At 34.7% G+C, this 23,851-nt stretch overlaps 1 protein-coding gene across 3 annotated transcripts in view; it reads left to right on the plus strand.

Moving 5' to 3' along the window:
• The window catches only part of BRIP1 (BRCA1 interacting protein C-terminal helicase 1), a 194,892-nt gene that overhangs the window by 146,877 nt on the left and 24,164 nt on the right, over positions 1-23,851 (plus strand). For all 3 annotated transcript variants that reach the window (XR_004347597.1, XM_032617135.1, XM_032617134.1), the window contains exon 17: positions 18,336-18,448. Coding sequence is in view for 2 of the 3 variants with exons in the window: in XM_032617135.1 (XP_032473026.1) it covers positions 18,336-18,448 (113 nt within the window). In the remaining variant the exon portion in view is untranslated. The remainder of the gene's footprint in view (positions 1-18,335; positions 18,449-23,851) is intronic.

A 23,851-nucleotide genomic window follows, 5' to 3' on the forward strand; every position in this document is an offset into this window, starting at 1 on the left:
CGTGTAACAGGATGTTTTGGTTGGACAGGGTCTGGGTGTTCCAATGCTTAGGGAAAGTGAAGTTGAGCAGCACCTTTCACCTCCCATCCAGATATCCATTTACTTTGAGTGATTTGCCTAAAATAGATGGAAATTCAGATCTCAGAGAAATGAGATTTGAATCTTGTCTATGTTGAGATTCAAACATACAAACATTTGATCAAGTGGAATGGCCTCATCAAAGGCCAGATTATAAAACTATTCAAGTTATTAAGACTATTCAGAAAAGTGAAACAACCACTTTTTGAATATCTGGCTAGAGTACCAAGTACTTTATAGACTGGTGACATGGTGATACATTCACAGATTATAGCCCCTTGTCTCATGGAGCTTACACTCTTGTGAGGAATGTTGAAATTAAAGTAATAAAGAAGCAATTAATTGCAGTTGTGATGAAGACTGTAAGAAAAAAGTCACAGGAACTATGAGAATGTATAACAGGATCCTAACCTAGTCTTTAGGGGTAAACAAAGACTTCCTGAGGAAGTGATATTTCAGCTGACACAGGAAAGGAGGCTCGGAGTTATGTAGGTGAGCAGAATGGGTAAGAGTATTCTCAGCAGATAGAACAGCATATGCTAAAGCCCTGAGGTGTGAAAGAGGATAGCTATTCCCAGGAATTGAAAGAAGCTGAGGAAGAGAGTGAGTTGGGGAGAATGGCATGTGAATAGAGGCTGGGAGACTTATTAAGGAGCCAAATCATTTAGGGCCCTGTGTGCCATTTTAAGGATTTGAGACTTTATTCTAAGCTATGGGAAACCAGATCCAGTAATAGAGCCTGAGGTCAGAATGTAGTGGGGTTCCGGTTATAGTGTAGCATCTGATACAGAAACCCACCTGGATCTAGCCCTGATAATAATATGTGGATACCCAAGGGAAATGGCTGTGTATATAAACTTAAAGGGCTGTAATACTAAACTCTAACATTTAGGAGTCCAGCAACTGGCTTTTGGAATTGTTAGAAACATTTAGGCCAAATCACAGATATGGAAGAAAAACCTCGTCACCTCTGAATGTCTGGAATAAGTTTATCCTCATTATTTAAACCTTTTTTTCCTCCTCAGAAAACTTTTTTTTCTAGTTTGTTTTTTTTTTAAGATTGTTTGGCCAGAAGTATTATTAAAGCAGGTTCTAAGTATATCTTGAAATTCAAAAATTAAAATCTAGTTTAAATCTAAGTATTCCATCTACACTGACAACTTATAATTTGCCTTGGACAGAGAAAAATGAGATAACCAAACTCTTTGTTCCCATCCATCCTGCAAAACAAACAAACAAATATAAAGTTACAAAATAAATGGATGAATTGCTGAGGTATTTTTAAATTAAAAAAATTTTCCCCCATATTTATTAAAGGAATCTTTTGGGTTTGGGGGAGGAAACATTTGAAATCACAAAATTTTCATCAAGTCTGATTGATAGCCTTTTCTTTCCAATACTCATATCATTGTATTTCCTTAGGAAAAAAGCCATACCTGAATATAGCTACAAGTTAAACCTTTGGATAATTAATAAAGCAAATAAAACTTTTGTTTGTTTTTTGAAAAATTCTGAAGTTATTTTCCTGTGTTTATCTCTTTTTTTGGTGAGAACAGGAAATTTTTAACCTTTATATTTTACTTTTGCTCTCATAGTAGGTTGAAGGTTTTAAAAGTGAGTTTATCACGCTGGGGACTTGTAAGGTTGATTGACACTTAACTTATTCTGTTGGCACAGAGCATAATCAGTAGCACTACCTCAAGGGAAACAGTGGAATTGTTTCTTAACCTCTCTGAAAATAATTTTTTTTCTTCAGAGCAGAATTTTAGTTGTAGTAGATTTTAATCAATTTACTTAGATTCTCTTAAAGCCTACCGGGTGCAGATACATAGATGGGCTTCAGGTGAGTGTGTCACTTGTTTTTTTTCCAATTATAAAGTCTTAAGGTCAAAGATAATATAAACTGTAGTAGACATCAGTGTTTACAGCATCAGTCTTTACTGTTTTTCACTGAGATTAAGGTTTGATACCTTGGGAATGAGTTCAATTTATGCTTTCTACCTTTGGGACAGATAATCCCGGTGTGCCAAGGAATATAGTAAGCTATGTAATAAGTCATAGTGTAATTTCCTATCACATCAAAATGACCAGATTTGTTCTTTAAAATTACTTAATAGCAGGGTTTCTCTAGCTTGGCAGTAGTGACATTTTGGGCAGGATAATTTTTTGTTGTGAGTGATGTCCTGTGCATTGTAGGGTGTTTAGCTGCATCTCTGGACTTACCCGTAGATGCCAGTAGCAAATGTTTCTCCCTCACCAGTTGTGACAACCAAAAATGTCTTCAGATAGTGCCAGTATCTTCTGGTAGGCAAAATCACTCTCAGTTGAACACCGTTGTTTTATATAGTGAAACAAGTGTATGTCATGAATTAAAATGAGCAATCTACATTTATTTTTTTGTTATTTTTTATCAAGTTGAAAAAAATCCAATGAAACTTTTACTAAGAGCCTGATTTATACTAAAAACATTAGATGGTTTCTTATATTAATAATCTCTTGGCTTCTACCCCTTTCCCAGCCCCTGCTTCTGAGAAGCAGTGACTTTCACTTCTTTTATCTATTTCATCTGGTATTTACATCCATATAATCAATTTTAGACATTAACTATTTACTTCCTACGTGAGATAGGATTTCAGCTCACTTACTCCGCCTTTCCCTTCTTACATCCTCCCAATATCGTTAAATCACAATTTTTTATTAAATCCATAGTCAATATTCACATTATCATGACTATGAAAATATTGTTCACTGTAGTCAAATGATTTCCTTTAACTATTTTATTTTTTCTTTTAAAAATATCTTTAGGGACTTCTCCAGTGGCACAGTGGTTAAGATTCTGCGCTCCCAATGCAGGGGGCCCGGGTTCGATCCCTGGTCAGGGAACTAGATCCCACATGCATGCCCCAACTAAGAGTTCGCATTGCCACAACTAAGGAGCCAGTGAGCCACAACTAAGACCCAGCACAACCAAATAAATAAATAAATATTTTAAATATATATATCTTTAAAGAAATCTTTAATAAATCTGCAACACCTCTCAATACAGTTTTCCTATGAGACATGTCAGATAATAGGTCAGTTCTTTTTCTCCCCCTGAAGACATCCCTTTTGGAGCCTTCTGATCTCCTGCTTCAATCAAGACTTAAGTTGCTCTTTAGGCTCACTTAACTGCCAATATCCTGAGATTTCCCTTTGCTGTCATCCTAGGAATTTGATTTGCTTGTCTTCTGTGTTAGGTCCCAAGTTTCCTGGATCTCAGACCTTGTTCCTGTTTCTTGTTTCTTATTTCATCTTTGTGGTACATATCCTCCAGCAGTTTCCCTATGCATCAATTTCCTCAGCCTTTCTGGACTCCTGCTGGCCTAACTGGCTTATTTCCCATCAGTAGCTCTGTGGGTACTTCGGTTTGAACTTTCGCCTCTCTGCTTAGTCATTTAGTCTGCTTTTCACAGTCATATATTTGGGTTTAAGGTTACAGATGTCTTAGTTTCATTGAAGATAGAGACTATTTCTCTTTCTTATTTATCTTTTAATTTGGGGTCGGTTTTTAAGAGGCAAGGAAAGAAGAAAAATTTTTTTGCCTTCCTGAAACCAGAAGTCTTCATTACTTTCAAAGATAAAGTAGGAGACTTTGAAGTGCTATGATCCCACATGCTTTATTCCCACACTCACACCTTCACTTTTGAGAAGCTCTGAATCAAACATTCCTAACAATAATACTGCAAAGGTAGAAAGTAACAAATGTTTTTTAAAAATCAAACATTTACTTACGTTTGAAAGATGTTTCGATATAATAATATAAAAATCTAGATGGCAAAAGTATCAGAATTCATTTGCTGGGCTGTGGAGGTAATAAACAGAGTTTTAAGTATGTTTTCAGTGTTTTCTAGTACTCACGTAATCTTTTACCTGCACATTTTCTCTTGCTCAAGTTCATTTTTAAAGGTATTTAATCATGTGAACTCTGAGTCTGAGCCTCCTCTCACTGGGATTAGCTTCTACTTTCTATGCCTGCCATTGCCACTAAACTTTTGTGGAGTCCTCCCAGAGCCTCAGTGCTTAGTTTTACATCTTCTCGCATCCACAAGCCTCTTCCATGAGAGACCTCCTTACCTTCCAGGGTTGTATAGGAGCAGGTGCAGATCTCTATCACTTGCTGAATGCAGCGCTACTCATTTCCCTTAACAAAACCTCTAAATATTGGCGCATTCCTTCAAGAGCCTTTGGTTCCATATACAGTCTCACATTGCTTTCTTATGTAAGACAATATTTCATTTTGTTAGTTATTATTGCTAGAAGGGTTTTATTCATAGTATTTGGCTCTTGTATGAGACTTTAACAAGGGAAGCTCTAGATTGTAAGATATATGTAAGGAATAATATTTAGACTAATAGAGGACAATCAGGTACTCATTCTGTAGATTACACCACTAACATATTTTATATAGTTCTCTTCAAATACAGCTCATAGGTTGCAAAGTGGTCAAAAAATATTTTGAAGGATATTAAAGAGTGCTAATGTTAGTTATAATTTCTCAGAAAATTTAAGATCAATTGCAGAAGTCATTTAGAAAAAGGTATGTTTCAAAACTAAATACTGTTCTCTATGAGTCTTGCCAATGTACATATTTTCATTGATATATGATGAAAAAGTAGCCACTCCATGAGCTGAAGAAACTTTTAAGTCACATAAAATAATGTGTCCTTATGTTGAGTAGTATAGGTTAAGCGCCTTCAGAGACAGTTGATCTAAGTGTCAGAACTCTAAGGTAGATGACCTACGTTGTCTGTCAGTCCCATGACTTTTTTCATTTACATGCGAGAATATATTACAACAGCATGCCACCCAAACCTATATTGGTTTTTAGGAATACAGGATAAGTAATGACTCTCCAGCTTGCTTACCTCTAATATATGATGCTTTACAGTTTTGTGTCCATTGTCATTTCTTTCTTGAACCAGCTCTATGAGGTAATGCGGGCAGGAATTATTTTCTTCCATTTACAGAGGAGGAAACTGAGAAAGGAAGCTAAATGGGGTACTGTGACTTACCCAAGGTCAAACAACTAATAAATGTCAAAGCTTTGACTCTAAGCCGTGTGCTTTTTCCATATCTCCTTTCCTCAAAAAAAAAAAAAATATATATATATATACACATATATATAGTATTTTCTAGAGATGATAATTTAAGCATTTTCAGGTTTATCTGGATAATATTTTATTATGAGTAGCCTAACTAAATTGCAACAAAGCCTATTTTTCTTTAAAAAAAAATTTAACCATAGCCCTTTACAGAATAAGCATATATTGTTGTTTCTTGCATGTCTTAAAGTATTAACTGTCTTTTTTTTCTTTTAATAGAAAAATATTAATTTCTACTTTTTCCCTGGGCTCTTATCTTGACAAATTATTTTCATAATTTAAAAGAAACACTAAGATCTACTGCTTCATACTGACAGATGTTTTTGCATTATTATTATCTAAAGCCTTTATTCAGAATTGCTTGAATGTTACTGTATTACCAATAAACTATTCTGGGCTAGTAGCTAAATTATTTTAACCACTTGAGGTTGAATATGTTGAGAGCAAGAGATGCTTGATTTGAGGGGAATATATTTTGTTCTTTTTTTTATATTTGAAATTTTTAGGCTGTTTATTTCAACACTGACAATTTATGACACAAAGTATAACAGGTTTCTCTGCAAAAAGTGTCTTATTCAAAGCAACCTTCAAGCATATGTGAGATAAGCTATATTATTCTTACTATGTCTGTTACTATGTCTTGATTCTTATTTCTTGGTAGATTACTGTGGTCACCTAGCGTAGTGTAACAAGGAGAGTAAGTAACAATTGAAAACCATTTCGAGTGTGTGTGTGTGTGTGTGTGTGTGTGTTTATTTAAGTCTAAAAGGGAGCCTGGCTTCTTAGCTCTTGGCAGAAACCCATTTTTCCCCATTTAAAACAATATATATACTATATTTGGTTAACTTGGTGTTTCAGAAATTTTGAAAATATGCCAGATGAAATAAAACCAGCTATATTCCTTTTATCTAGCTAACTTATTTCATATACAAGCTCTTACGCTGAATTTAGAACTCTAACCATTGGAATTTATATTGTGATACCCTGATAAAAGTGTTTACACTGTGATGATATGGAGCAATAAATGTCTAATGCACAGTCTCTGTCTTCCAGATTTAGTTTGCTATAAATGTTTACATTTTAGGTTCTCTACCTTGGCTAAATATAAAACTGTTCTTCTTGAGTGTTTGCTAGACAAATGTGTTTATTTTTCTGAGGCAAAGTTTTCTTAATATTTTTAATTAGTAAGTTTAGCTGATCATTTGTTCTTAGTCTTATTACCAGGCTTGAACTTTTGTCATAAAGCTTACATACAAGAAAATAGGGGCTACCCTGGTGGCGCAGTGGTTGAGAGTCCGTCTGCTGATGCAGGGGATGTGGGTTCGTGCCCCGGTCCGGGAGGATCCCACATGCCGTGGAGCAGCTGGGCCCATGAGCCATGGCCGCTGAGCCTGTGCGTCCAGAGCCTGTGCTCCGCAACGGGAGAGGCCACAACAGTGACAGGCCTGCGTACCGCAAAAAAATAATAATAATAATAAATAAATAAAGCTTACATACAAGAAAATAAAAGTATATTCTGCCTATATTGATTGCTTTTAGGAAAGCATTTATTACTGAAATCATAATACATATGTATACAAATTGGGACAAATTCCACCGTCTTTCATATGAGGCAGTAGTAAAGAGATGCATTTATAGTTCCAGCTCATATTTATCACACCATTTATTTCTTCAGAAGCTACTTATAAAACTTGTAAAAGTCTACTCTTGTACAGAGCTATTTAAAGCCAGCACTGTTGGGTTTGACTAAGTGGAAAAAATAATATTCAAAATTGTGACTTAAATTTTTTGTTGACATATACAGTATGATCCTTTTGGTTATTTTATATATACTACTGCTATCAGTAGTATACTACTTATAATGTCTCCAATAAAACTGAGTCATTGGAGGACTTAAGGAACTTACTATTTGATCTCAAGCATTTTGTAATGTTAAAATCAGAATCCAAACCCATATAACTTCTGCTTGAATGCTGTATGGGTATTTTAACATAATTCCCTAAGTCCCACTTCAGTCTTGATTATCTTATCTTTGCTATTCAGGATCTCATCTCTACTTATATCAGGTTAGCCTGTGATGCAGAGATATTTTCAGCTGTCTAGAAACTACCATATTAAGGGTGTTTTTCATTTTGTATGAATGTTGAACTCCAGTTATGAAAAAATGTTCTGTGAATCAGTGTAGCATCTGAACCAGTGGGTTACAAACACAAGCTGCTACAGGAGTTAAATAGATTATTTAAATGCGTGAGCTAGTTGAGAGTTGGCATGGGCCTTCAGTTTGCAACCTCTGATAAAATAGTTTGCCTTCTCTCTGCTGTTCACATACTCCTCCAAAATTACACATACACTAATTTATTGGGGATGGGGAGCAAGTGGTTTAAACTCCTTCCAGAGTATACAATTAAATATAGCTTTCTAATTTGGGAAAGCCTTGTAAAATGTATTTGGAAAGTAATATTAACTGGTTTAAAAGATCATCTTTCCAAACCACACTTGAGCTCACTTTATGGTGTTTACTTTCTGTCAAAACTTAGAAAAAACATTCACAGTTAACTTCCATAACATAAAATGTCTGTCTCATTAGGCATTAAAGAAGCATTGGTCAACAGGTATAATGCTATTAGACTGTATAGCTAATGTGAATGTGGACATGACCTCCCAAATAGATCAAAGACTAATCTCTTTGACAGTTACAAGATGGCAGAGCTTGCCATGGGCCTTTTGCTGCTGCACATTGAAACTATTTGTTTGGAAAGCATGCCTGAGGGATGAGAGTCTGTTTATAAGGATGAGCAGGTAAAAGTAAAATGTTGTCTTTTGACATTTCAACTAATCCCTTCTAGCCTTTGGTTTACTTAACATTTAGGCTATTTGCTGGCAGGAGAAACTGGCTTTTTCACATATGCTTTATGTCATTTTAAATTGGGCATTGATTTTCGTACCTGATAATTCCTAAGTGTACAATGAAATAGATTCTGATGTCGTTAAAAAGAGGTGTAATGTCTTTCTACCTTTTCCAAACCCTTAGTTTTGCTTTCCCTAATTAAATGTGTTCACCCAAAGACAATTTTTAAATTTATTTTTTAAAATCTGCTTCTTTATATAATAAAAAATATTTCAAAGTTAGCCTTTATATATATTTACTTTCAAAAGTTTTTTTTCTTTACTTTTTACCTAAATTAATTTCCCTAGGTAAAATATTGGCAGTAATTTAAAGGCCATTTGGATTGTAAAAAATTATTTGAAAATTTGCAAGAAGTTGAAATAATGTAGTCATACATAAAAATTAATTCATTTTAATGAAAAATAAAAAACCAAGGAGAGAGAATTTTGTTTATTTAATCTAATATTTGCTATATTACCTGTAAATATTTCAATTATAACTAATATTTCCTAAAGCAACTGTTGTCATAGGCAGAGTGATCATTATAAAGTATTTGTTTCAACATGGTATAGTAAATTTTGAAAATCCTTAAGCTATTATGTCTGGCAAAGGATAAATGCAAATTTGGGGGAGGGGAAATAATGTTAATATAGATAAATGCTTAGTTACATTTTGAGAGATAGGTAGGAAATGTATAGTTGGATAGAATTTTTAAGTATTCTTATCTCTAAATATAATATACTTTATTGCTGAATTGTCAAATTATTTTTTTAATATTACCTAGTATTTCCTATGGTGCCATATTATTCACTATACTACTTTAAAAAGCATATTCTATGATGCTTAAAGGAAAGTTTGCTTTATATTCAAGTTATAAAGTTTTAATTTAGAAAGTTTACAGGTTCTTTTGAGAGGATATAAAATAAAATGTCTTATATACCAATTTGAAAGCTACTTGTCAGAAGTGTACATATATATATATATATATATATATGTCAGAAGGTTAATAGTATACAGTGTTTTGAAGAGATTTTGTTTTCTCTTAAGTAGTTTTACAACTTCTTAAAACTGTAAATTGTTAATTGATCTTGGAAGTCTGAAATTTTTGAAGAAAATAACTTTATACCTTTGGTTAGGCTTATATTACAAAAATATACTATTTGATAAATACTTGCCCAGAAATACCACATAGGGGATCTTTAAAAGCTGACTGACTGAAAAGAACAATTCCTACTGTTTCACATTGGATTAACTAGTTGCTAGGAATTATAGTCAGTTTGTGAACTTACAATGCTAGCAGTTTGTTATTGTTATTAATTAGATTTTAATACTCATTCCATTTTTAAATAGGAGAAAGCCACAATAGAATTGAGTTACCTAAGATCTCACTCAGAGAAGCTGTAGGGTATCCTGACGCTTGGGTTTTTACTCTTAAGAGAGCAAGCTCTGGAGAGAGACAGACTAGATTCAAATCCCAGCTTTACTACTTACATACTGGGTCACCTTCCACATGTTACTTAATTTTTTAAAACTTATTTTTCTAATCTGTAAAATGAGGTAACAGTACCAACTTTCTAAGATTGTTATGAGGATTAAATGAGATAATACCTATTAAGCACTGCACTGTGCATGGAATGTTATAGCAGCTTGACAGATATTGTTATCATTTATTAGTAAGATCTTTGGTTCCCTACTTTTCCAATTTTGACTTTCTGATTAGCTAACTCATTATCAATTTCTATTCTTGGTTTAGAAATTTTTAAAAAATTTTTATTTATTTATGGCTGTGTTGAGTTTTCGTTTCTGTGTGTGGGCTTTCTCTAGTTGTGGCAAGTGCGTGCCACTCTTTATCACAGTGCGCGGGCCTCTCACTATTGCGGCCTCTATTGTTGCGGAGCACAGACTCCAGACGCGCAGGCTCAGTAATTGTGGCTCACGGGCCCAGTTGCTCCGCGGCATGTGGGATCTTCCCAGACCAGGGCTCGAACCCGTGTCCCCTGCACTGGCAGACAGATTCTCAACCACTGCGCCACCAGGGAAGCCCTAGAAATTATTTCTTTAAAATGGCTTGAGCCAAGTTTATCTTCTTCCTTAAACATACTTTTCTTTTTGTCTTCTCTTGGTGCGTTACTGGATTCCTTCTCTCAGTGGCTGGAAACTTTGGAGTCATTTTTGACTTTTCCCCCTTTAATAAACCCACATCTACTTTGTCACTTAAGTTCTGTAACTCCACAATGTGTTATGAACTGGGTCTCTTTTCCATTCCCTTTGGCTTTCCAGGTAAGGCCTTCATTACTCTCGTATCAAATTCATAGCGTGTCTTCATTTCTCAACTCCTCTTACTTTTTTTTTTTTTTTTTTTTTGCGGTATGCGAGCCTCTCACTGTTGTGGCCTCTCCCGTCGCGGAGCACAGGCTCCGGACGCGCAGGCTCAGCGGCCATGGCTCACGGGCCCAGCCGCTCTGCGGCATGTGGGATCTTCCCGGACGTGGGATCTTCCCGGACGGGGACACGAACCCGCGTCCCCTGCATCGGCAGGCGGACTCTCAACCACTGCGCCACCAGGGAAGCCCTCCTCTTACTTTTATACACTGTAATCAAAGTTAATATTTTAGCACTTATATTTACTTGATGGCCATTTGTACTCAATCGTTTCTGTTCTTGTAATCTCTTGCTGGGCAGAAAATATTTTTAACTTGTCTTTGTATTCCTAGTGCATATCACAGATACCTTACACACAGCCAAAACTATAAATATTGAATGGAATTAGTATTTTTTTAAGTTATCAAATATTTCTTCTTTTCATTATATCAATTTTTATATTTTAAATGCATATTTTTAATGTTTCTACAGCATTCTTTTTTATTTAGTTTCTTTTTTTAAGCTTTATTGAGGCATAATTGACTATAGCATTCTTGAGAGCAGCTTAAAACATAACTCACTTTTTTCATTCAGTTAGTATATGAAAAATGTGAAATCATAATACATAATTTTCTTGCACTCAAAACTTGCATTTTCTAACAAAACATTGTAAATTAACTATACTTCAGTAAAAAAAGAAGGAACTTTTATACAAGAGAGCTTTTTACAGGAAAAAGCTCATTAATTTATATATTTGAATAGGTCAATCTGATTTGTGTATACCATACATTCTGACCTTGTATAAAAGTAGTTCACTTTTGAGATGATGTAATTTTAAAGATTTTTATGAAGACCAGATGAAGGCTGGGTATGTGGTACCCTTTGGTGTGACATTTCTTTTAATAGGAATGTAGTTTTATGCCCTGTAATTAATTATGAGTCTTTTTGAAAGGGGTATGATTATAATATCAAATTCAAGGACTAGATAGCAGAATTTATTATGATTTCTGTTCCAGAAAAGAAGCAGAAGTTTAATTTAACACAGTCTCTGTGTGTTATTACCTAGATAGAAAATGAACGTACATTCGGTCACTCGGAAAAGTGAGAAATTCTTGATGTCCTTTAACAGTGGAGCATTTGAGTCAATAAATATTGTATCAAATGCATTAGTACTGTTTCAACTCTGATTTTTAAATTTGTTTAGATCATCATTGACTGCTTTTTATTTATTTATTTAATTTTTGGCTGTGTTGGGTCTTCATTGCTGTGCATGGGCTTTCTCTAGTTGCGGCAAGCGGGGGCTACTCTTCGTTGCGGTCCGTGGGCTTCTCATTGCAGTGGCTTCTCTTGTTACAGAGCACGGGATCTAAGCATGCGGGCTTCAGTAGTTGTGGCTTATGGGCTCTAGGGCACAGGCTTAGTAGTTGTGGCGCATGGGCTTAGTTGCTCTGAGGCATGTGGGATCTTCCCGGACCAGGGCTTGAACATGTGTCCCCTGCATTGGCAGGTGGATTCTTAACCACTGTGCCACCAGGGAAGTCCCTGTGACTGCTTTTTTATGCTTTGATTCTTTTACACCAACCAGTGTCTTTGGTGTGTATGAAGTTATTTTGCTCCAATTGATGTGTTTCATTATTTCTATTGATCTGTCTTAAGATTTACTGACTAATTCTTCTGCCTTCTCCAATATGCTGTTAAATCCATCCAATGAATTTTTTTTAAGTTATTGTATTTTGCAGTTGTAGAATTTCTATTTGGGTCTTTTTTACATTTCCGTTTCTCTGCTGAGATTCTCCAAATTTCAGTCGTTAAAACATATGTTTTTAAGTTATTTAAATATATTTATAACAGGTACTTTAAAGTCTTTGTCAGCTAATTCCACTAGCTGAGCCCTTTCTAGATTGGTTTCTATTGACTGCCTGTTTTTCCTTGATTATGGATCATCTTTGTAGTAATTTCTATTGTATAGAAATTATACAATTTCTATTGTATAGAAACAAAAATATATTTTTGTTTTTGTAGGCAGTTCAATTAGTAGGTGATCATCTTGAACTTATATGGACACGATTTGACAATATATTAGGGGAGATCTGGGAAAAGCTCAAAGTACGGTCTTTAAATTCTGTTTCCCCTGTGGTTCTTGTTAGAGTTTGGTTTAAGTCTTTTGGGGGGCTAGTTTAAAATTGGTATTGCTCTATATTGTGGTCCTTATTCCTAACATGACACCTGACCATTTGTATGTGTGTGTTTGACTTGATTTTTTATTTAAAATATATATCTTGGCTAAATTTCTATGTCAAAACATATAGATCTGTTTCTTTCTATATAATAGCCCAATATTTATCTCAGAATAATTGTAGTATATTTCATTGTACTTGATGTACATTTAGATTGTTTCTTAATATTCTCCAATACAAAGATGCAATGAGTATTCTCGTACATATTATCTATCTGTACTTATTGGAAAATATAAATACATTTGGTAAATATTTGTCAGTATTCTACAGATGAAAACAATGGAAATATTAAATTTGCATTTCTTGGTTTACTAGTAAAGTTGAGCATCTTTTCATGTGGGTTACCAGCCATTTATCATTCAACTTGATGACTTGCTTTCTCACAGATTATTTACTTTTAGTAGTTAGATTTTGTCATTGATTGTGTATGAGTTCATTGTATATTAGTTAACAGAACTTTTTCTCCAGGTTTTCATTTGGCTTTCAATGTTATTTATGGTATTTTGAGGCCATGAAAGGTTTTTACTAGGGAAATAAGAGGTCCATCTTTCCAAAACCAGGATCAAGGCCAGCAGAAAGTTTGCCACAACACTGTATGGACCTCTTCCCCCCCACCCCCCAATTTCTTTGAGATATAATTGACAAATAAAAATTCTATATATTTAAGGTGTAAATTGTGGTGACTTAATATATATTGTCAAATTACTGTAATCAGGTTAATTAATACAACCATCACCTCACATAGTTAACCATTTTTTCAGTGTATGATGAGAACACTTAAGGTCGTAGGATAGTTCAAGTATACAATACATTACTATTGAGTATAGTTACCATGCTATACATTCAAATCCCAGAACTTACTCATCTTATAACCAAAAGTCACTGATAATTTATACTCTTTAACCAGTATCTCCCCATTTCCTCCACCCCTCACCTACTGCCAACCACCATTCTACTCTTGGGTTCAATGTGTTTAACAGTTTTAGATGCCACGTATAAGTGAGGTCATGACTATGTTTCTCTGTCTGGCCTATTTCACTTAGTATAATATACTCCAGGTTCATCCATGTGGTTGCAAATGGCAGGATTTCTTTTTTATGCCTGAATAATATTCCCTTATATATACGCACGCGTGTGTGTATGTGTATATATATTTTACATTTTCTTTGCCCATTCATTCATTCATCAATAACATGTTGTTTTCATGTCTTGCCAATGTGAAGAATGTTGCAATGAACATGAGACTGCACACATCTCTTCAAGACTGATTTTATTTCTTTTTGATATATACCCAGCAGTGGGATTGCTGGATTATATGGTAGTTCTATTTTTAATTCTTTGGGGAACGTCCATACCATTTTCCATAATGGCTATACCAATTTTACGTTCTACCAACAGTGTATAAGTGTTCCTTTTACTCCATACCCTTGCCGACACTTGTCATCTCGTCTTTTTTTTTTTTTTTTTTTGCGGTACGCGAGCCTCTTACTGTTGCGGCCTCTTCCGTTGCGGAGCACAGGCTCTGGACGCGCAGGCTCAGCGGCCATGGCTCACGGGCCCAGCTGCTCCGTGGCATGTGGGATCTTCCCAGACCGGGACACGAACCTGTGTCCCCTGTATTGGCAGGCAGACTCTCAACCACTGTGCCACCAGGGAAGCCCCTCTTGTCTTTTTGATAATAGCCATCCTAACAAGTATTAGGTGATATCTCATTTTTGTTTTAATTTGCATTTCCCTGATGATTAGTGATGTTAAACACCTTTTCATGTACCCATCGGCCACTTGTATATCTTCTTTGAAAAAATGTCTATTCAGGACTTCTGCTTATTTTTTAATCAGGTTTTCTTTTGTGTTTTCCTTTTTTTTTTTTTGTGGGGCGGGGTGTTGGTTTTGCATGAGTTCCTTATATATTTTAGATATAAACCTCTTATCAGATTATGGTTCTCCTGTTCCATAGGTTGTCTTTTCATTTTGTTGATTGTTTCTTTTTCTCTGCAGAAGTGTTTTAGTTTAATGTAGTCCCACTTGTTTATTTTTGCTTTTGTTCCCTGTGCTTTTGGTGTCATATCCAAAAAATCATTGCTGAGACCAAGGAGCTTTTTCCTGTTTTCTTCTAGAAGTGTTATGGTCTCAGAGTATAAATTTAAATCTTTAATTCATTTAGAGTTGATTTTTATATATGGTATAAGATAAGGATCCAGTTTCATTCTTTGGCATGCAGATATCCAGTTTTCCCACCACCATTCCTAAAGAGACTATCTTTCCCCATTGTCTATTCTTGGTGCCCTTGTCAAAGATCAGTTAACCATATATGCATGGGTTTATTTCGAGTTCTCTCTTCTGTTCCATTGGCCTGAGTGTCTGATTTTATGCCAGTACCGTACTGTTTTGGTTACTAAAGTTTTATAATATAGTTTGAAATCAGGAAATGTGTTGCCTCCAGCTTTGTTCTTCCTTAACGTTGCTTTGGCTATTCGGGATCTTTTGTGGTTCCATACAAATTTTAGAATTCTTTTTTCTATTTCTGTAAAAAAATGTCACTTGGGGCTTCCCTGGTGGCACAGTGGTTGAGAGTCCACCTGCTGATGCAGGGGACACGGGTTCGTGCCCCGGTCCGGGAAGATCCCACATGCCGCGGAGCGGCTGGGCCCGTGAGCCATGGCTGCTGAGCCTGCGCGTCTGGAGCCTGTGCTCCGCAACGGGAGAGGCCACAACAGTGAGAGGCCCGTGTACCGCCAAAAAAAAAAAAAAAAAAAAAAATGTCTCTTGGATTTTGATAGAGATTTTACTGGATCTGTGGATCACTTTGGGTAATAAGGACATTTTAATGATACTAATTATTCCAATCCATAAACAGGATCTTTCCTGTTTTATTTGTGTTTCTTCGATTTCTTTCATCAGTGTTTTATAGTTTTTAGTGTAAAGATTTTCACCTCCTTAGTTAAATTTATTCTAAAGTATTTTATTCTTTTTGATGCTATCGTAAATGGGATTGTTTTCCTAATTTCTTGGATAGGTTGTCGTTAGTGTGTAGGAACACAACTGATTTTTGTATCCTGCAACCTTACTGAATTTTATTAGTTCTAAGAGTTTTTTTGTGGATCTTTAGGCTTTTCTACATATAAGATCATGTATCTGCAAACAGACAATTTTAGTTCTTCTTCTCTGTTTTGGATGCCTTTTATTACTTTTTCTTCCCTAATTGCTCTGGCTAAGACTTTTAATACTTTGTTGAATAGAAGTGGTAAGAGTGGGCACCTCTGTCTCATTCCTGACCTTAGAGGAAAAGCTTTTAGCTCTTCACTATTAAGTGTGATGTTTCTGTGGACTTGTCTATATGGCCTTTAGTATATGGAGGTATGTTTCCTCTATGCCTAATTTTTGAGAATTTTTATCACAAAAGGATGTTGAATTTTGTCAAGTGCTTTTTCTGCATCTATTGAGATAATGTGATTTTTATCCTTCATTTTGTTATAGTGGTGTATCACATTTATTGATTTATGTATGTTAAACCAATGTGTATTTCAGGGATAAATCACACTTGATCGTGGTGTATGATCCTTTTACTGAGCTATTGAATTCAGTTTTGTTGTTGTTGTTGTTACTGAGGATTTTTGCCACTATGTTTATCAGGATGTTGGCCTGTAATTTTCTCTTTTTAAAGTCCCTACATGCCTTTGTTATGAGAATAATGCTGACCTCTTAAAACGAGTTTGGAAGTGTTCCCTCCCCTTCAGTATTTCAGAAGCATTTGAGAAGAACTGGTGTTAATTCTTCCTTAAATGCTTAGTAGAGTTTCAGTCTCACCAATGAAGTTATCTGGTCCTGAGCTTTTCTTCATTTGGGAGGTTTTTGATTACTGCTTTAATGTCCTTACTTGTTATAGGTCTGTTCAGATTTTTTATATCTTTATGATTATTCTTGGTAGGTTGATTTTTTCTAGGAATTTATCCATTTCTTCTAAGTTATCCTTTTTTTTCACATATAATTGTTCATAGTAGTCTCTTAGGATTCATTGTATTTCTGTAGTATCAGCTGTAATCTATGCTTTCATTTGTAATTTTATTTGAGTCCTTTTTTTTGCTTAATTATTTAACAAAAGTATATCAGTTTTATTTATCTTTAAAAAAACAACTCTTAGTTTCATTGATTTTTTTGTTGTCGTTTTTTCTGGTCTGTTTCATATATTTTTGCTCTCATCTTAGTAGTTTCCTTCCTTCTGCTGAGATTAGTTTGTTCTTTTTTCTAGTTTCTTAAGATGTAAAGTTATGTTGTTTATCTGAGATCTTTGTTTTTTCTTCATGTTGGCATTTTTTGCTATAAACTTTTCTCTTAGAACTGCTATTGTTACATCCCATAGTTTTGGTTTGTTGTGTTTCCATTTTCATTTGTATTGAGATAATTTTTAAAAATTATTTTTTTTTGACTGCATCAGGTCTTAGTTGTGGCACGTGGGATCTTCCTTGCGGCATGTGGGATCTTGCATTGCAGCATGCGGTCTCTTCATTGCGGCACTTGCGCTTCTCTCTCTAGTTGCAGTGTGTGGGCTCCAGAGCACATGAGCTCAGTAGTTGCAGCATGGGCTCTCTAGTTGCGACGTGCATACTCAGTAGTTGCAGCACGCAGACTTAGTTGCCCTGTGGTATGTGGGATCTTAGTTCCCCAACCAGGAATTGAACCCGTGTCACCTGCATTGGAAAGTGGATTCTCAACCACTGGACCACCAGGGATGTCCCTCAAGATGCTATTTGATTTCTCTCTTGATTTCTTCTTTGACCCATTGGTTGTTCAGGTGCATGTCCTTCAATTTCCACGTATTTGTGACTATTTCAGTTTTCCTTATGTTATTAATTTCTAATTTCTTACCATTGTGGTTGAAAAAGATACTTGATGTAATTTCAGTCTTAAATTTCTTAAGACTTATTTTGTGGTCCGACATATAATCTATCTTGGAGAATGTTCCATGTGCACTTGAGAAGAGAAGAATGTATATTCTATGCTGTAGATTTAAACTAAATCATAACAATAGTTAACATTAAATGTAAATGGTCTAAACATCCCAGTTAAAAAGCAGAGATTATCAGACTGGATAAACATAAAATAATGAACTATTTTGGAATGAATTCCAAAATCATTATGCTAAATGAAAAAAAACAGACACAAATGATTACATACTGTATAATAACATTTACATAGAATTCTAAAAAAGGCAAAACAGAAAGTAGACCATTGGTTGACAGGGTCAGCAATAAAGGAGATTGCCTGAAGAGGGATAGGAAGGAGTTTTTAGGTAGTGAAAATATTCTAAATTATGATTGTGGTGGTGGTTACATGACTATACATTTATTAAAATTTATCTACATGTACATTGAAAGTTTGTGAATTTTGCCATATATAAATTATTTCTCAATAAAACTGATTGATATCACACAGCTAATTAACTAAGTTCATGTAGGCATTTAGGAAATGTAAAGATGAATAGAAATGTTTTAAATGAACTGAAAAATGTTTAGTACTGAAAAACAAATCTTTCTACCCTAATTAAATGATACTCAAAATGTTAGAAGTTAATGAGTTTTTAAATGACCTTTAATTACTTTATCTTTTTTTAATATATTTTTAAATTATTAGGTTGAACTAAAGCGACAATATAATGACCAGCATTCAAAATTAAGAGGTCTTTTACCAGGTCGTCAGTGGTATGAAATTCAAGCATACAGGGCCTTAAACCAGGCCCTAGGTAGGTAAGTGGAGTGAAATTTAATGTAATATTACTGTAATATTATCTCTGACCAGGACTATTTGCAGAGCTTGTCTTGCTACTTTATTCCTTATAGTAAATTTGATGGAATTTTATTTCACTAGAACCCTGGGAACTGGTATATTTTCAGTGATAGATGTCAGGAGTGAAAGTTGAAAGAGTCAATGGAATAATTGAAACCCAAAATAAAACTCAATATTTGCTAAAGGTTAAAGATTTATGATTGGTCAGTGAGTGTACAACAGAGTGCTCAGTAAACGTTTATAGAAGCTCACCACCAAACAATAAAATTTTATCTTGTGAACATCAGAACCTAAATGATGATTTTATGGGTAAAAAGCAAACCATTTAAGAAGAGTTAAAACAAACTGTGTTCATGGTACTAAAGAATTCACACCAACTAACAGTAAAATTTAATTATAATACTCTTTTTTCTAAAGATTCTGGTCCATTAAGATTTGTGCTTTGTGGAACTAGTTTTTAAATCACCATTTTATACCATAATTTCACAGGACATCAACACTTTAAATTTATAAATACTATAATTATTAGATTATTTATAATCTAATTTAACACTTTATGTTCTCTATTTATGAAATTATAATTAGTTTAACCATATAATAGTTTTTTCCTGTGAAGCTGTACAAATAAAATTCAGATAATTCAAATAGAAGAACACAGGTTAAGAGTAAAGTCATGAAAATATGGCCATTTGACACGTTTTCAGATCAGCCAGAAGACCCACAGCTAACCATTATCTGCCCTAACCAATCTAGAAATTGGACTTTTCTCAAGTGTCTTGTTTACTCACATTAGCTCATTTAAACATAAGCAGACCAGCTTGCATTTGAGTTCAGATTTACATATGCTGGTGACATGAGTGCAACAGCTGGATTTAAGTCCCAGAACACATCACCCACTCACCTCCCCATCATTTCAGAATGATATTCTGCATTTGTTTCTCTTCAAACTGAGTGATTCAGTTCTATGTTTAACCTACTGCCCTTCTCTGCCTAGAAATCCCACTGGTACTTGGCATCAGGTTTCACTGGAAATTGTTCTTGAAGCATTTCATCTACTTACTTTGTCTCTCCCTGTTGATTGACCTGTTTGTTTTATTTTACTATTCAGCAAATAGTTTCTAGGGGAGCCTTAATGTTTGTTTTAAAATTCTTGCCTTTTAGTCAGTAGGCTTAATTTCAGGAAAATAAATATTTTTACCTCAGTTGATTTTTTTCTCTTAATATAAGCAATGCCTTGAATTTTAAAAAACCATTTGAAGCAAAAGTACATTTATATCCTATTTTGTCATTTATAAACCTTTTCTACATATATTCAACAGGTTGTGAGAGATGAAATTACTTGTCTAATGTTACATAGCTACTAAATGCACCTTCATGTCTTGACACCACCTACATTTAAAACCTTAAGACTTGGTTTTTCATCCTTATGCCTACCTGTATCCACTAAAATTCTCACTATTAAATATAAACATCTCACTATTAAACTGTTAAATGTACCATATCCTTTCATTATTCTTTGCCTTGGCATACAAGTTACCATACAATTCATTTGGCAAGTTTACCAATCAAAACCTAGTTGAAGAGGTCATGTCCTTTATGAAGACTTTTTTTATTTCTCCAACTAGAGTTATTTACTCCTTAGGAAACCCATAGCACTTTATACTTATCTCTATTATAGCATATATCTCATTGTTTTGGAGTAGCCTGTTTATCTGTCTCCTTCCCTAAACATGTATTAGACATTTTTCCATTCTCAGCAACCACCTGTGCCTCATCTTGGGACATAGATACACAATAAGTACTTGTTGAATTAGTGAAAAATGCCAGGTTCATTGCTTTTCCGGCTATACCATATTGGCCAGAGAGCTTCTAGAGCTTCAAAACATACTTTTCAAGAATTTCAGAAAAAGCATGTGTTTATAATGTTGATATAGAATACTATAGTTTCAGTATTTTATTAATTAAAAAGTGGATAGCCCAACTGTCATTGTACTGATTTTCAGGGGAACAGTATCAACAAGTAGCAACTTATTCCAAAGAAACATCCACTAAAAAAAATCAAGTGAATGTTTTACATCATTTGATAAAACTCATGTGTATTGATTGACATAAAAGGTGCTTATACTAATGCACTGTTCTTATAAGGGATATGTCTAGAAGGACTAAAGTAAGCAGAAACAAATTGAGTTTAAAAAAATGTTATCTTTTTTTAAGCTCACATGGGACTGTTAGAGTATTTGAAGTAATGTAAATCCATAAAAAGTAATAACAGCTTTCAGGAATGTACCAGGTGGTTTTGTGACCAGGTTACAACTGCACTATAAGTTTCCTAAAGGGTCTGCTTTACTAAAGTATAATCTTTGTCTCAAGTGGGCATAATTCATTTGAGCAAGGCAGTATGAAAACAATGGAAAAAAGAGAAGGTGAAACCTTTTTCTCTGAACTGTTTTGTTAACTTAAATGCCTTTCTGCCGTAGGACACTTTAAACATAAACCAAAATAGAATAGCACCCTGACTTTGCATTGATTTTCAACACTGTTATATAATATGGGCAATATACATCTTCCTATCCTGCCCAATTTTATGGTTGGTCTGATGCCTCAGAACCTATGGATTACTTTAAAATATCACACAAGAACGTCATATAAAATTTAGATTTTTAATGTCCCTATGGAATAATCAAACCTTTGTGTTAATTTTCACCCCCCTTTCAAAATCCCATGATAGTTAAGGAATAAAAATGTCAAACCTATAAAGTTGAAAAGAGTGGGAGAAGAGACAATGACAGATGAGCTGTCAATAAATTTTGAACACTGGAAAACAGATGAATAATTGAATGACTTAGCAGGCAAGAGAAAGCTGAAATTTAAATCTGTAATCATGAAAGCTAACAAGATCTTCCAGATTCAAGCATGGAAAAGCTTAGGACTTGGGGGTACTCTAAAGTGTTGGTTAAAGCACTGTTAAACTAAAGAGGATTGGTTACAAGTTAGTATATGTAGTAGTTAGACAGCCCCCTCCCCCACCCAGGTTTACTCTCTGGATAGAATGAACTAGAGAGTCTATATATTCTTTAACTACAGTTACAGCTAAGGATGTATTAAAGATGTGGGGTAAGAAAAGTCTACCTACTGAATGTGAGAGCTCCATTCTCTTTTTCTTCTCAGCTCTGAGTAGGCTGACAATCAATCTTATATCTTCACGGCAGGAAAGTACAGTGTTCCTGTCTAAGCAAACTGACCACCCCATGAATAAGGGCCTACAGATAGTAACAAAGTGGCCCTGTTCCTACCTTACTGCAAGCCTCCCAGCCTATAAGTCCCACCCATGTACACAAAGCTACCAATCAGCACTTTAGTGCCTTACTCTTAAATAAGTGCATGGAATCTTCACCAGATATTCAAAGAATGTCTGTAATATGAAAAACAGAGACCAAAACAATACCAACGAAACAAAAGCAGGGTGGAATAACTTGTAGAAAACAGAAACAGTGCAGTAGAAAAAAAGTTGGCAAACTTTTTCTGTAAAGGGCCAGATAAGTACATATTTTATGTTTTTCAGGCCACATACAGTCTGCATCCACATTCTTCTTTGTTTTTTCTTTAACCTTTAAAATGTAAATACCATTCTTAGATTGCAGGCTATACAAAAACATGATATGGACCAGATTTTCCCTGTGGACTATAGTTTGCCAACTGTTGGATAAAAGAAAAATTTTTTAATTTTATCAGTAATACCCATAGGGGGAGGTAAGATATTGCCTCCATAAAACAAGAACAGAAAATAAGAAAAAACTCCTAGACATTAATATGGTAGCAACAAATTTTAAATGCAGAATTGGGCTTAGGAGAGAAAATTGAAATTTCCCACATCCAAAAATCAAAGAGAAAGAAAATGGGAAAGAATAACTAGAAAACTAGAGGATCAGTATGTAGGAAACAACTTCTGATAAATAGGAGCTCCATATGAAGAGACTAGAGAAAATAAAGAAACATGTCAAAGGAATAATTCAAGAAAAATGCTCAGAATTGAAGGACACACTTTCCTGATGAAAGCATCCACTCAAGTACCAGTAAAGGGGGAAAAGCTACAAAGCTCCTCACTATGCAGTTTCAAAGTACCCAAGGTAAAGAAAAGGTCCTGAAACCTTCCAGAGAGAAAAAGAGAACTCTCATACAAAAGATATAGAATCAGTATTGAAACAGACTTCTTAAAAGCAACACTAGAAGCTGAAAGACAGTTGAAAATTATCTTCAATTATTTGAGGGAAATTTTTGACTTGCAATCTAAGTTCTTAGCAATGCAAATGATCAATAAACTGTAAGACAGACTAAAGCATTCAGTATTAAAGGACCTAAAACATTTGCTTCAAATGCACACTTTCTCAGGATCCAACTGAAAGATATTCTCCAACAAAGAAGAGAAAATACAGAAAGAGGAATACTAAGGATACAGGAAACCGGAGTTCCAACCCAGAAAAGTGAAATTCCCAAAACAACCAAGGAAGAAAGCTCTGGGATGAATCTGTGTGGCAGTCCCATAGTAGTTAGTCTAGATTGGTTTTTGAGGATGGAAGGTTTTGCCCTTATTGAGAAAAATTCTTGCAGCTGTGACAAAGTGGAAATTAATTAATGATAGAAACATAGAAAATTAAGCAAAAAAGGAAAGAGGGAGTTATTAACTCCAAGGCAGACAAAAACGTCTTGTATGGGAAAGGACATGTAATCATACTGGATCATGTAATTCACCTTTAAATGGTAATCCACTGAATATTGATTTACAAAAGAATTGTGATATAATGCTGCTGGAAGAATGGAGAGGTAGTGAAGTTATCAGTGATATGAGATAAACATCTTCTGTAGGAAGAGTCAGTAAATGATTTCTAATGGTTAAAAAACAGGAAGTAGTAGTAGTATGTTATTTAGAAATATGGAGGCAAATGACCACAAGAACTATGTAAAATATTTTCAATTACTTGTTTTTGAGATTGGGAATTGGAGATGTGGTGTGGGTAGGCAAAAGAAAATTCTGTTTTTATTAAAACAATTATAATACTATTTGACTTTTAAACTATGCTTGTGTATTTGATTAAAAATTAAAATTTACAAGCTAAAATTAACTTTTTAAAGAGTCTGGAGATTGGTTCAAGATGGCAGAGTAGAAGGACATGCTCTCATTCTTTCGAGAACACCAGAATCACAACTAACTGCTGAACAGTCATCAACAGGAAGACACTGGAACTCACCAAAAAAGATACCCCACATGCAAAGCAAAGAGCCTGCAGTGAGACAGGAGGGGCGCTATCACAATAAAATCAAATCCCATAACTGCTGGGTGGGTGACTGACAAACTGGAGAACACT

The sequence above is a fragment of the Phocoena sinus genome, chromosome 20, assembly GCF_008692025.1.
Source record: "Phocoena sinus isolate mPhoSin1 chromosome 20, mPhoSin1.pri, whole genome shotgun sequence".
NCBI classification, from domain to species: Eukaryota; Metazoa; Chordata; class Mammalia; order Artiodactyla; family Phocoenidae; genus Phocoena; species Phocoena sinus.